The 12,744-nt window shown below is 36.8% G+C and overlaps 1 protein-coding gene across 3 annotated transcripts in view; it reads right to left on the reverse strand.

Annotated features, from left to right (window-relative positions):
- The window catches only part of LOC122629672 (membralin), a 56,476-nt gene that overhangs the window by 7,817 nt on the left and 35,915 nt on the right, over nucleotides 1–12,744 (reverse strand). For all 3 annotated transcript variants that reach the window (XM_043813370.1, XM_043813369.1, XM_043813371.1), the window contains exon 11: nucleotides 1,415–1,514. In XM_043813370.1, coding sequence (XP_043669305.1) covers nucleotides 1,415–1,514 — 100 coding nt within the window. The remainder of the gene's footprint in view (nucleotides 1–1,414; nucleotides 1,515–12,744) is intronic.

The raw sequence follows: 12,744 nt of genomic DNA on the forward strand, positions 1-12,744 counted from the left end.
AAAAAATAAAAAAAATGAAGTATCAAGCAAAAAAGAAAAGAAAGATAAGAAGAAAAAAAAATCCCTCTATTTCCTACAACTTTCTCCTACTCAATGACTCGAGGACGATCGTATCGTCCTATGAAAAGAAAAAAAAAAAAAAAAAAAAGATCTAACCTATAACCGTATAAACTCAACGAAAAATACTTTCGATAGAAAGTTTAACAAAAGTTTAACATAGACCAAACTATTTCCAAGATTAAATAGGAGATATTCCTAATATAATAACGACGACAATGAAGATCATGACGATAACGACAGTTATCGAGTTAGCGACGATTTGAGTTAGTGTCCTTCCGATAAGTATCCTAAGTGTAGAGAGCTGACGCGGTGACGCGTAAGTAAATCCTTCGGGGATGTCCTTCTTCCTTGCGTGTACAAATGTACACCGCGCTCGCCTGCTGCCACGAGGTACGCATTAAATTACTTCCATCGATCGAGCTGTCAGGAGCATTGTACCGCTTGCGTTTACGTAACTTACGTTTGAACGATAGCGAGGCTCTAGGCTATAGAACTGCGACCACGCTCTTCGTCCTGCCGCCGCTGTCAATCGCAGACTCCCACCATCGACGAATGGCCTCTCTCGCAAAGTATCCCCCCTTCTCCACCGCCTCCTTTCCCCTCCTTCTTCCTCACCATCCAACCCAGCACCTACTCACTCGTTCCCTCCACGCTGTATCCCAACCCACCCCACCCCACCCCACTCCATACCACCCAACCCCACTCCACCCTAACCCAATCCACTCCTACTACCTTCTCGTCCCACTCACTCACGTTCTTCGCGTTCGCGTTACCCTTTCCACCAATAATTCGTTCCTTCACTCTGCCTCATCTTGCGTTGATACTTCTGTCCTTCGTTCGGCCCTACCAACCTCTTTCGCTATCTTTATCACTCTTTTTTTCTCTATCTCTATGTATCTATCTATCTATCTCTATTTCAGTCTCTCTGTCTGGCTCTTTCACGCTCGCTCTTTCAATCACTCTCTTTATTGTTTCTTCTTTATATTTTGATCTCTTCTCATGCTCCAATCAAATTTATTTAATATAACCTATCCGACGATTTAATATGACCTAACGCGTACAAAGCTCTGCAATATTTTTTTGCCTAAGCATAACTTACCTTTTGGTTGAACATAAAAAAGACAAAAATGGTCGTCTTTGTCGTCGCGTAGCTACGACAATAAAAATATATACGTCGATATGTAACGACGACGTAACGTCGATTACTAGCTTTGGGCACAAATGGTTAATATATAACAGATACGAGATCAATCGATTAGCTCGTAGTCATAGCGTCGTATCGAGTCGCTAAACGTCATACGTGATACCGAAATATCAATGATACGTTTATTTAAATAGAAATATACCGTTTTACCTGTATGAACAGCCAAGATGTCACCAATGCCAGGCTACTGTACTGTCCGTTAAATCGATAGTGATACGCGTAGAAGGAGAAATGATATAGATAGAAGAATCTGAAAAAAAGAAAACAGAGAGGAAATAATTAGAAAAGAAATTGTTTAGGTCTATAAGCAAAACCACAAATTTTATCGATGATATCGATGATGATAATAATAATAATAATAATGATGATGATGATGATGATGATTTAAAATAGGAATAAACGGTGATTAAAATATTAATATTTTCATAACTTTCATTTTAGTCTTTGCTGTTTTGTCTCGAGATGAGATTTAAAAAAATAAAAAAAGAAAACATAAAAAAATTACAAAAAAAAGAAAAACAGAGAAAAAGAAAAAACGAAGAAAAGAAAAAGAAGAAGAAAATGTTCTCGAGACGATCGCAGGATTAAATGGAGGATAATTAAAAAATTCCTTCGACGCAATCGACAAACTTTCCGATCTTATATCCGGAAAACACATAAAACTTATCTTTCTCATCGCGCCAAGGATTAATCCAGCACGGGCTTTATGGTAAATAAAACGCAGAAACGCTTTATCTCTTAATCTCTTCTTAACTGAATTACTTCTTTACGCTATTTCGTGAGGACTCACCACCACCACCCCCTATCACCTCCCACCCACTCACCTGGCCCCACTTTTATCCCCCATAGTAAACATACTATTCGTTTCTAATGTTTCTTAATCGTATTACTCCAAAAGCGAAATTTACTTACGATCGAAAAGAAATAAAAAATCGACGAGAATAATAAATATCTTTTTATATGTACGTATTTATTTATGTATGTATGTATGTATGTATTTATGTACATGTACGTGTACGTAAATACGTGGTGCCTTTTTTAACGTGATAAACCACAACGATGGCTTGCTCTATTCTTATCCCCTTGGTATTCCATGGTAGATATAGAAAGAGCTCGTAAAAAGGACAATAAATTACTTTCATTTCGTAGAAGAAAATGGGGTCGATGGTGTATCGGCGTATTGGCACCTTGCACCAACGAAACTCGACGTTTCAGACCTGACATATATCACACGGATCCGTGTGAGGACAGCTTCGGTGTCAACCTCGAAATAAATTAATTATAGAGAAAAATTCAATGCTAGAAAAAAAGAAAGACACAGAAAAAGAGAGAGAGAGAGAGAGAGAGAGAGAGAGAGAGAGAGAGAGAGAGAGAGAGAGAGATAAGAGATCAAAACGGATAATAGAGAATAATAATTTTTGTCAAAAAAATCTTACGATTTAAATAAAAGTAATATCGAGAGATACGTACAAGATATTACTCTCGATAAAATATTAAAAAATAAACATTAAAAAAAAAAAGAAGAAAAATTCTGATAGCTTATTCGTTGTCGAAAAAACTGAGTTACTCTATCTTTCTTACTCTCTCACTTTCTCTCTCTATCTATCTCTCTCTTCCTCTCTTTCTCTCTCGTTCTGGATGCGATAAGGATGGAGGGATTATAATCAAGTGATTTTTACGACGCGCTGTTACGGTATGGCCAATATTTGCGGATCAGGGTGGAGTCTAAGCCAACGTCGATGTGCTCTTAAGCGAAGCAAAAAGAAAGTCGATCTGGGTCGTACGTTCTAAGGGTGTATAGAAAGGAAGGACACGATAGTCCTTCGTGTGTACCTCCTTGACGACTAGGACGGCTAATTTCCTAGAGTATACGTCTATTCCTAGACTCCACTTTAATTTCATAGTTTCTTCTTCGTAGAAAAGGTAGAAAAAAAGAAGAAAAAGAAAAAAAAAAGAATTCTACGGGGAAGAAAGGAAAAGAAAAAAAAAACAAGAGTAGATACTTATCGAGTCGCTTCTGCAAATGAGTTCCTCACGTCCTTGCGAAAGATCGTGGAAGTCAAAAAAAAAATATATAAAATATAAAAGAAATAAAAAAATATGTATACAATTATATACTTTTATTATAATTTTTTTTATTTTTTATTATTTCATTTTTTGTAGATTCTTTTATTCCTTTTATTTTTTATTTATTTATTTTTTTTTGTTTATATTCCATCGTCCTCTTCTACGCACACAAGCATACACACAGAGAGATACACATATAAATATGGAGAAAGAGAGACGAAGAATCTCATGACGCGATTGTTCGGATGTAACTTTTCCGGAAGCAAATATAGCAAGTACGGATGGAATTTTCACAACGATAAAGACTTAATCTATCTTCGAAACTAATGCTACTCCTAAGCCAGTTGTCTCGGTATTACCTAACTTCGTGCAATCGAAAGGAATCGCGTTAAGTGCCGTCGTTGAAAACTTCAAGAGTGAAATTCCACACTTCGCGCCGTTTCGAACAAGTAATTCCCCGTTACGCGCACACGTTCTAACACACACACACACACACACACAGAGAGAGAGAGAGAGAGAGCCATCATCGGAAATCCTCAAGCCCTTTCATACATCGAAACTCAAGTTTCAGACGTTCTCAAATTCCTTTCTAGAAAAGTTTTGCGAAAGAAAAAAAAAAAAAAAAGAAAAAAAGAAAGAGAAAAGAAAAAGAAAAAGAAAAAAGAAAAAAGAAACAAAAATACAAAATAGGTATGCTCATTGGTTTCTAAAATTTTACTTAAAAATGGACGATCACCATACATACCATCGACATATCCGCAAACTCATCTTATAGAAAAAGATCTGAAAACTCGATTTTCATCATTTAATAGCTCGTACGAAACATTATTATCATATCGCCTGAGCTAAGGAATTTCGAAAGCCAGCTCCTTGCTAAGCCCCTTGCCCTCCTCTTTCTCTACCCCTTTTGAGAATCCAATGAATTCCATCGAATATTTCTCAAATATTTCAATATACATTGAGGATCGTCTATAAGAAAGAAAGAGAGAGAGAGAGAGAGAGAGAGAGAGAGAAGGAGAAAGAGAGAGAGAAACGTTAAGGATGCCTGGTTTCTTTAAATCGAACAGGCGATTTTCATACGGTGCACCGAAAATTCTTTTCGAGGATCTCTCAGGCCGTTAGTTCGCAGAAGATTAGATTTTCAAAGATAAGTTATATCGATAAAAAGTTCTGGCGAAGTGAGTTAGCTATATATAGATAAATAGATAGATAGATAGATAGATAGATAGATAGATAGATAGATAGATAGATAGATAGATAGATAGATAGATAGATAGATAGATAGATAGGAGAGAGAAAGAAAGGAAAGGAAAAGGAAAGAAGAAAGAATATCCTCGAAATCCGGCGTTACGTATTCCGAGGACATAAGCTCTAAAGTGTCCCACGTTGAGCCAAGCGCAACCATCCGACGACGATTCATACGTCTTTTCTGGGAATGGGGAGGGTAGAGGAGAGGGTAAAGAGCCAGAAGGAGACTCTCCAAACGCATTCTGAATTCATTGAATGGTACTACCACAAGCGTACTATCACTACTAAAGCCTCAACGGTATCAACACTCTCTCTCTATCTCTCTCAAATACTTTCTCTGTCTCTCTTTCTCCCTCTGTCTTTTATCATGAAATTCCAAAGATTACTTTCCGACTTTGTTTTATCAAATAACGAAAGATCTCGTACGATTATGTCCAATAATTATTTTCCTATATACATATATGTGTGCGTATGTGTATACATAAGAGATATGTAGAAAAGATTGAACTACAAAGTAATAATGAAAAACAATTGGTGAATCGAGTCTCCGACAGGTATGAATGAAAAAAAGAAAGAGAGAGGAAAGAAAAAATGAAAAGGTAAAATGAGGAAGAGAAAGGAAAAAGAAAGAAAGAAAGAAGAAAGAAAGAAAGAAAGAAAGAATAACAGAGGAAAAAGTGAACACTCATGGAGCGCGGAGTTAAAACGACGTACTCCCGCGCACAAACACACGCATATATATATACACATATACATATACGTAACATATACATATACATATGTATGTATATATCGGGTAATAGCGTATATAACACGATAAAAGCTTTGTCGGTATCGGCCGAGTCCACAGGGCACGGCATATCGTGGCAGGAACATTTTCCCTTGCATCCAGAAATTTTCCTGATAATGGTTTATTCTGGTTGGAAAAAGAGAAGGAGAGAAAGAGACAGAAAGAGAGAGAGAGAGAGAGAGAGAGAGAGAGAGAGAGAGAAAAGAGGAAGAAAGGTGGAACGAGCGTCCCGCAGCGATGTCCCGGTACTGGAAAGAGGGTCGCGTTTAGATTGGAACAAGAGGAAGTAAGTGAGGATAAGGGATGTGGGAGGGTAGAGGGTAGATGGCCGTCTCCATAACTGTACGGTCCACTCGCCTAACGTAAGTATATTGTCAATCAATCCACGGTATAAAAGCAATCTGAGCTTCGGTCGCGACGGGACGGCGGGGTCCCGCGGGGCATCGTCGGGACGACATGACCAGGGAGAAAGAAAGAGAGAGAAAGAGAGAAAAAAAGAAAGAAAGAAGGAAAGAAAGAAGGAAGGAAGGAAGGAAGGAAGGAAGGAAGGAAGGAAGGAAAGAACGAACGAAGTAAAGAGGCTAGATGGAGGAGAGAAGGAAGGAGGTGCAAACAATTCTCTTCTTTCTTCACAGTAGAGAGAAAGAGAGAAAGAGAGAAAGAGAGAAAGAGAGAGAGAGAGAGGGAGAGAGAGGGAGTTCTTTCTCTCTCTTTCAACTCTTCTGACCACTCCAAGAACGGCCCCAACCTAGCAGGATGAAGCGAAACTCCTGACGGAAATGTGCGTCCTTCTTTTTCATGTGTGTTTACTCTCGCTTGTTATATGTGTACACGAGCGACCGCTCGCTCGCGCGCGTTCTCGAGTGAGTATGCTTGTGTACATGTGTGTATTCTAGAAGCGCTCATTCAACGGGAGGACTTGGTATTACCCCCGGAAAAAAATATCGACGAACTACACGAATAGCTTTTTGATAATCGTGAATCATTGACGATATCGATCGATAGATAGATGGATAGATAGATGAATATCGTTGATTTTTTCTTGGAGATTCTAACACTACCGAGAGTAATTATTTTTTTTCTATTTGAAACAAAGCGATCTTATTAATTATTAAGAATGGATGAATGATCTTGGCGAAGTTTTTTTTTTTTTTTATATTACCGAGTATGGTTCGATAAAAGTGAATTGATGAGAATGAGTTAACGCGTTTGAAGAAATGACGGAGGTTAGATTGTCTTCTCTTGTCTTATCTTCCTATCCACCCACGCCCACCTTCAATCTTCTCTTCTATCCTCCTTTTTCACGGTAGTCTCTCTTATCTCGTGGTAGCCTTGCGGAAAATGAAATAATATTGTGAACGATGGACAGAAGGCGCTGAAGGACCGTAGAATAGTTACGGTCGAGTGCCGAAGAGCGAGCGGGCCGAATAAATACGCGACGGAGTTTTGCGTGATACGGATATGAGTGTGAGAGAAAGAAAAGATCGAAGGATGGTTTGGTGCCAACTGAGAATAGGGAAAGGGACGAATGAAACAGACGGAGAGTAAGAGAGAGATAGAGATAGATAGAGATAGAGAGAGAGATAGAGAGAGAGAGATAAAGAGAGATAAAGAGAGGATCGTGGGAGTCGAACACGTGATATCGAGCTTGCTAGGATATCGCAGATTGCCCGACTCACAAGAGCTATACGGCAAATCTGGATAATGTATTTACAGGATATCCAGTGTGTTCGATGGCCGTTTCTTCGTTCATTCGAGCGTCCATCTTTAGTGTAACGTTCGAGAGTGATCGCATCGAGTATTTTTAAAATAAATTTTCATATAAAATGGCAAAGATAGTTTATACATACATACATACATACATACATACATACATACATACATATATATATATATATTATATGTATGTATGATATAGGTATGTATGTATGTATGTATATATGCACGTATGTATGTATATAAATACACATGATGTACGTCTTTTCCCTAACTCGATAAAGATTTTCTATATCTATTTCTTTTTCAGAGGATAATGAGTACAGAAAAATTAAAGACAAATAAAATAAAAACTAAAATAAAATAAAATAAAATAAAATAAAATGAAATAAAATAAATGAAACGAGAGGAGAAAAGGAGGGAAAAAATTGAAAGAAATAATTTTCGATTCAAGTTATCCCAGGCAGTTCACTGGTAAATGTTTTTTTCTACGGACGAACGAAACTTTTAAAGAATGTCACTCACGTAAAGAAGAACCGTGCGAGCTTTTCGCTCTTTCATAAGATAATTATGCCTACCCGATCCTTCACTACTCTATCGTACGCCAGCCAACGAATGCAAAATCCTTTACACGCGTGTTGAATATGAAAGAGTCTCGAAAGGCAAGAAATGCGAAATATCGAAAGAGACAGGGGGAAAAAGAAGATGAAGAAACGAAAAAGACAGACAGACAGAGAGAGAAAGAGAGAGAAAGAGAGAGAGAGAGAGAGAGAGAATCATCCACGATCTAAAAACGAAGAAACACTCTATATAGGTTTGTCCAATGAAAATAAAGGATTCACACTACTTCGGTATTGTAGTCTCGGGTGTATTATCGTGGTCCACACATAACATGCACGTAAGCCGGACGTTGTGTGTATAATAATGTATATACTTACTTACAATATAAAAAAGCACCCATAATCCATGAGACAAACTCGAGCGGAATATAAACAACGACTTTTTTCTATTCGATATTATTATTATTAATATTATTATTATTGTCATATATATATATATATATATATATATATTGTTATTTTTATTATCATTTATTATGACAAGTCTCACATGTACATAAGCGTCGTAATGCAGTGGATACGCATTAAAGCGCGGATAAAGCTGCCAAGTGTACAATAAGAGAGACCCAAGCTTTCGAAAGCTTTCTCTTTCTCTTTTCACTTACAGACAGAACACAGTAGCAACAGTAGCAGTAGGAAACCTGTCTCACTCTTTCTAACACTCTTTCGAGTCTACGTCCCAAGCGTTGCTGGAATAACATGATTAATGATCCTAACTCGAGACCATGGAAAGAGATCATTTTATCACGCTCAACGGATTTCGAGGGCCAGGTGGGGAAGCCATTTTCTTGGAAAGAAACGCTACGAGAAGAGATGCTCTCCCTCGTATAAGTCCAACGAACGGTACGTGATTGTAATGCCTCGATATGTTACGATATATCCAACGAATGATCACTTTTGTGCGCTTGTATGTGTGTATCGAAAAGATGAACGAGATTCTTGTATACATAAAAAATAAAAAAGAAAGAAATAGGAAGTGTGTGTATTTTTATCGTACAATCTATGTTGCATTTATCGTTATCAAAATTATCATTTTCACAGGTTCATAAAAATTATTGATATATACGAAAAGTACAGAGATCATCAATTTTCAATTTGCAATCTTCTACGATCTTCTTTAAGAATGATTTAAAAGATCCATAAGATCCACATCCGTTAAGAGATTCGTATATTCTATTAAATATCTTTCGAATTTAAAATACATTATTATTTCTTTTTAATTAGCACGAAATTTTCGACAAATAGTAAGTTCTTTCTACGCGTGTCATAAAAGAGAAAAATGAAAAAAGTAACAGATAACAGATTGTGACAGGAGGTTTAACATTTTGATCAGTAACATCGATGCGAGCAATTCGAGCAAAAAAAACAAAAAGAAAAAGAAATAATTATTGTTTTTTTCGGACGAATCAAATGTCATTCTTTTTTATAATTTCATTCAACTTAATCTTTTTTGGATTGCATATCGTGAATAGGAAAAAAAAAAAAAAAGGATTTTTTTCTTTCAACATATCTAGACGATTAATAAATATTACAAGCTGAGAACGATTTTATCCGATATGTAGTACCGTGAAAATGCTTATGTTCGTTCGATAGTACCGGCCAGACGATATAAAGCCATGCTTTTGCCGATGTCGTAGCATAGACTTCGTACGAGAATCGTGGCCTTCGAACGAGAACTGAATTAAAGTTTAAGAGATCGCCGGATATTGGCACGGAACATCCGAGGACCATAAGAGGAAGAGGAGGAGGAGGAGGAAGAAGTATTGGAGGAGGTGGAGGTTGATGGTGGTGTTGAGAAGCTGGAGACCCATCTCGAGAATCGACTGCGAATCTTTTTGAATCTAACCGATCAATTTCGATATAGAACATCGTCGTTCTATCTGTTAAAGTAATCCTTGATCGATCTTATTACAATAGCATCGATCGCCAATAAAAAGATGATTTACTTTAATATAACGATTTATGAAATATTTAACCGATCGTTTACATACCTATCGTTCGATGGATAAAATTTAATCTAATTGAAAACTACAAAATTATTATAAGGATATATTCTAATTATTTGCCTGTTACCTGATTACGCTAAGTATCCAATTATACGCGTTATTAATTGTACCAACAAAAAAAAAAAAAGAAAAGGAAGAAAAAGAACAAAGAAGTAAGGGTAAAGTTTTTCACATACTTTAAAATATCAGATTAATATCTCTAGACAAACTTATATCAAAGAATATAAAAGGAGAATATGGAGGAAGAAGATTAAGATATAATAAATAAATAATAGATAAATAATAAATAAATAAATAAATAAATAAATAAATAAATAAATAAATAAATGAAAGGAAAAAAGAAAGAAGCGAGATACATAGATACGTATATACTAAAATATAGAAGAAAGATAACCGGAGGAAAGAAATTTTCACGGTGGATAGTTGAAAGGTGGCCGGATCGTGGCACGAAAGTGTTGAAAACAACGGAAACTAGACGACTTTCTTGTTGTCCTGACGCTATAACATCCCGCTAATTAGGCATTAGCGCAACAAACAAGCCCGTGAGATACCGTGTACCTTTCCCCACACCTAACTATCTCTTTCTCTTGCACCCTCTTCTCATGCAACCATAGAAACCATCCCAGTGACTTTCACGATAGCTTCCACCTACCGACGGAATGCTCAAGTTACAAATTAACTTGCAGAGATCATCCATTTCCAGCTCGGTGCACATTGGCTACCCTCCTTCACCTTTTCGCAAAGAGTGATCCAAAGGGATGCTCGAAAGAGAGGAAAAGAGAGAGAGAAAAAGAGAGAGAGAGAAGGAGGGAGAGGGAGAAAGGCAAGAGGGTTTCTAAGAATTCGTCATCTCATTACTTCGATGGTGTTAGAAATCGGCTCAAGGCGTGTCATTTATTTAACAAGGAAAATGCCAAAAAAATGTTTACTAATTTTCCTAAAAATAATAATGATGATGATGATGATGATGATGATGATAATAATAATAATAATAATAATAATAATAATAATAATCTTCCAAAGAACATTTTTACATTTTACTCAAATATCATAGCATCTTCTTATCCCTACCTATAAATAGATAGGTTAAATTTGAACGAAAAAAGTATTAAAAAAAAAAAAGGATAAAATAAATAAAAAGAAAAAAGAAATAAACAGAACATTTTCGTTGGCAAGGATTAACGATCTTAATTAACTGTATTACTCTCCATCGAAGAAACGATATCTTAAGAAGAATTTTCACGATATTTTCACGCTCGAGAGCGTTGCTACACTCAAACTCGATGGTTCTCGCTCGTCTGCTTATTTTCTTACGAAATAGATAGCAAAATGAAGCCGTACGAACGACGAAGGAAGATCATTAGCACAGACGGTATTATTATCACCGTATTAAACGGACGATGGTCTTCCAATGAAATGACGAATCAACGAGACGCGTTTCGATTACGCAAGAAATCGGAAAGAAGAGTAACGAAGTCGAACCAATATAGCAGAGCATGAGCAATATGGCATCAGAAGCAGCAGTAGCAGCAATGGTATCCGGTCCCATGGTAACGCCGGTGAGAATCTCCGGGCAAACATAACGAAGAAAAACGAAGGAGAAAAAGATAGATAGATAGATAGATAGATAGGTAGATAGATAGATAGATAGATACATAGAGAGAGAGAGAGAGAGAGAGAGAGAGAGAAAGAGAGAGAAGAAAAAGTAGGAGGGTTGAATGTTACCAATTATGAGGAATTACGCTTGATCGGTTCTAGGATGTGAATTCGCGCCTTGTGCTTTTGCAGAGTCTCGATAAGGGCCTTTACTACCGACATCAGAAAGAAAGAAAAAAAGAGAGAGAGAGAGAGAGAGAGAGAGAAACTACGTCGAACTCGACGAGATATTTTTGAGATATTTTTCGAGTTTATTCCTTGCATCTGACAAATACATCAATTGCTTAAAGCAAGAGAAAGAGAGGGAGACTGAAAAAGAGAGAAAGAAATACGATATTTCTCTCTCTCTCTCTCTCTCTCTCTCTCTTTATCCCACTTTCTCTCTCTCTCTATCCCTCTTTCTCTTTTTTTTATAATTCTCTAAAGAATCGAAGATACGACTTTAGAAGATGATATTCTACGAGCGATAATTTGAAAAATCAAGCACTGTGTTAATACGTACAGACGTAATAAAAAAGAAAGAAAAAGAAAAAAGAAAGAAAGAAAAAAAGCGAAGATGTTTGTATAACTCGGTACTACGTTACACTTTATGCCGAATAGGCCAAGTAATTGAACGAGCTACGGCGTAGTAGAAAATAAGTATCGCGGATGATCCAATTTCGAAAAGTTTTCCGCGTTACAAGATTACTTTTCGAACTTCGGATTTTTCTGCTCTACGAAAAAAAGGATGAACGAGGAATTATCTGTTCTATGTAAAAATCCTAAGGATATTTTTTCTTTTCCCTGTGGAAAATAATTCCTGGCAAGCGAATAGAAAAGGAAGGACAAAGGGAAAAAAAATGAAAGAAAAAAAAAAATACAAGAAAATAAAAAAGAAAATAAAACGAAGAGGGAGAAAAAAGAAAGAAAGAAAAAAAAATGAAAAATATTACGCTCCGCGTATCGATATATACTTTCTCTCTCTCTCTCTCTCTCTCTCTCTCTCTCTCTCTCTCTCTCTCTCTTTCTATATACATATATATATATATATAAATGTGTGTGTGTAAAAGTGTGTACGTATATATAAGAATACATACAGAGAAAAATATGTATCAACGAGCACAAAAATGGTCGTTCGATCGCAACTCTGTCGTTAAGAGCCTCGCTCGCCTTTCTACGAAGAGATTCTTACGGAAGGATGCTTCGATCGTTCGGGGTGTGACGATGCCCTGGCAACCGAACGAGTTTTCCTACGGCTACGGTCGAATCTTAGGAGGGTTAAAAGTAAGTCAGAGGAGAGAAAAATAAATAAACAGGAAAAAGGGAAGAGCGAGCTTGAGAGAGTGATAGAGAGAAAGAGAGAGAGAGAGAGAGAGAGAGAGAGAGAGAGAGAGAGAG

This window comes from Vespula pensylvanica, chromosome 5, assembly GCF_014466175.1.
Source record: "Vespula pensylvanica isolate Volc-1 chromosome 5, ASM1446617v1, whole genome shotgun sequence".
NCBI lineage: Eukaryota > Metazoa > Arthropoda > Insecta > Hymenoptera > Vespidae > Vespula > Vespula pensylvanica.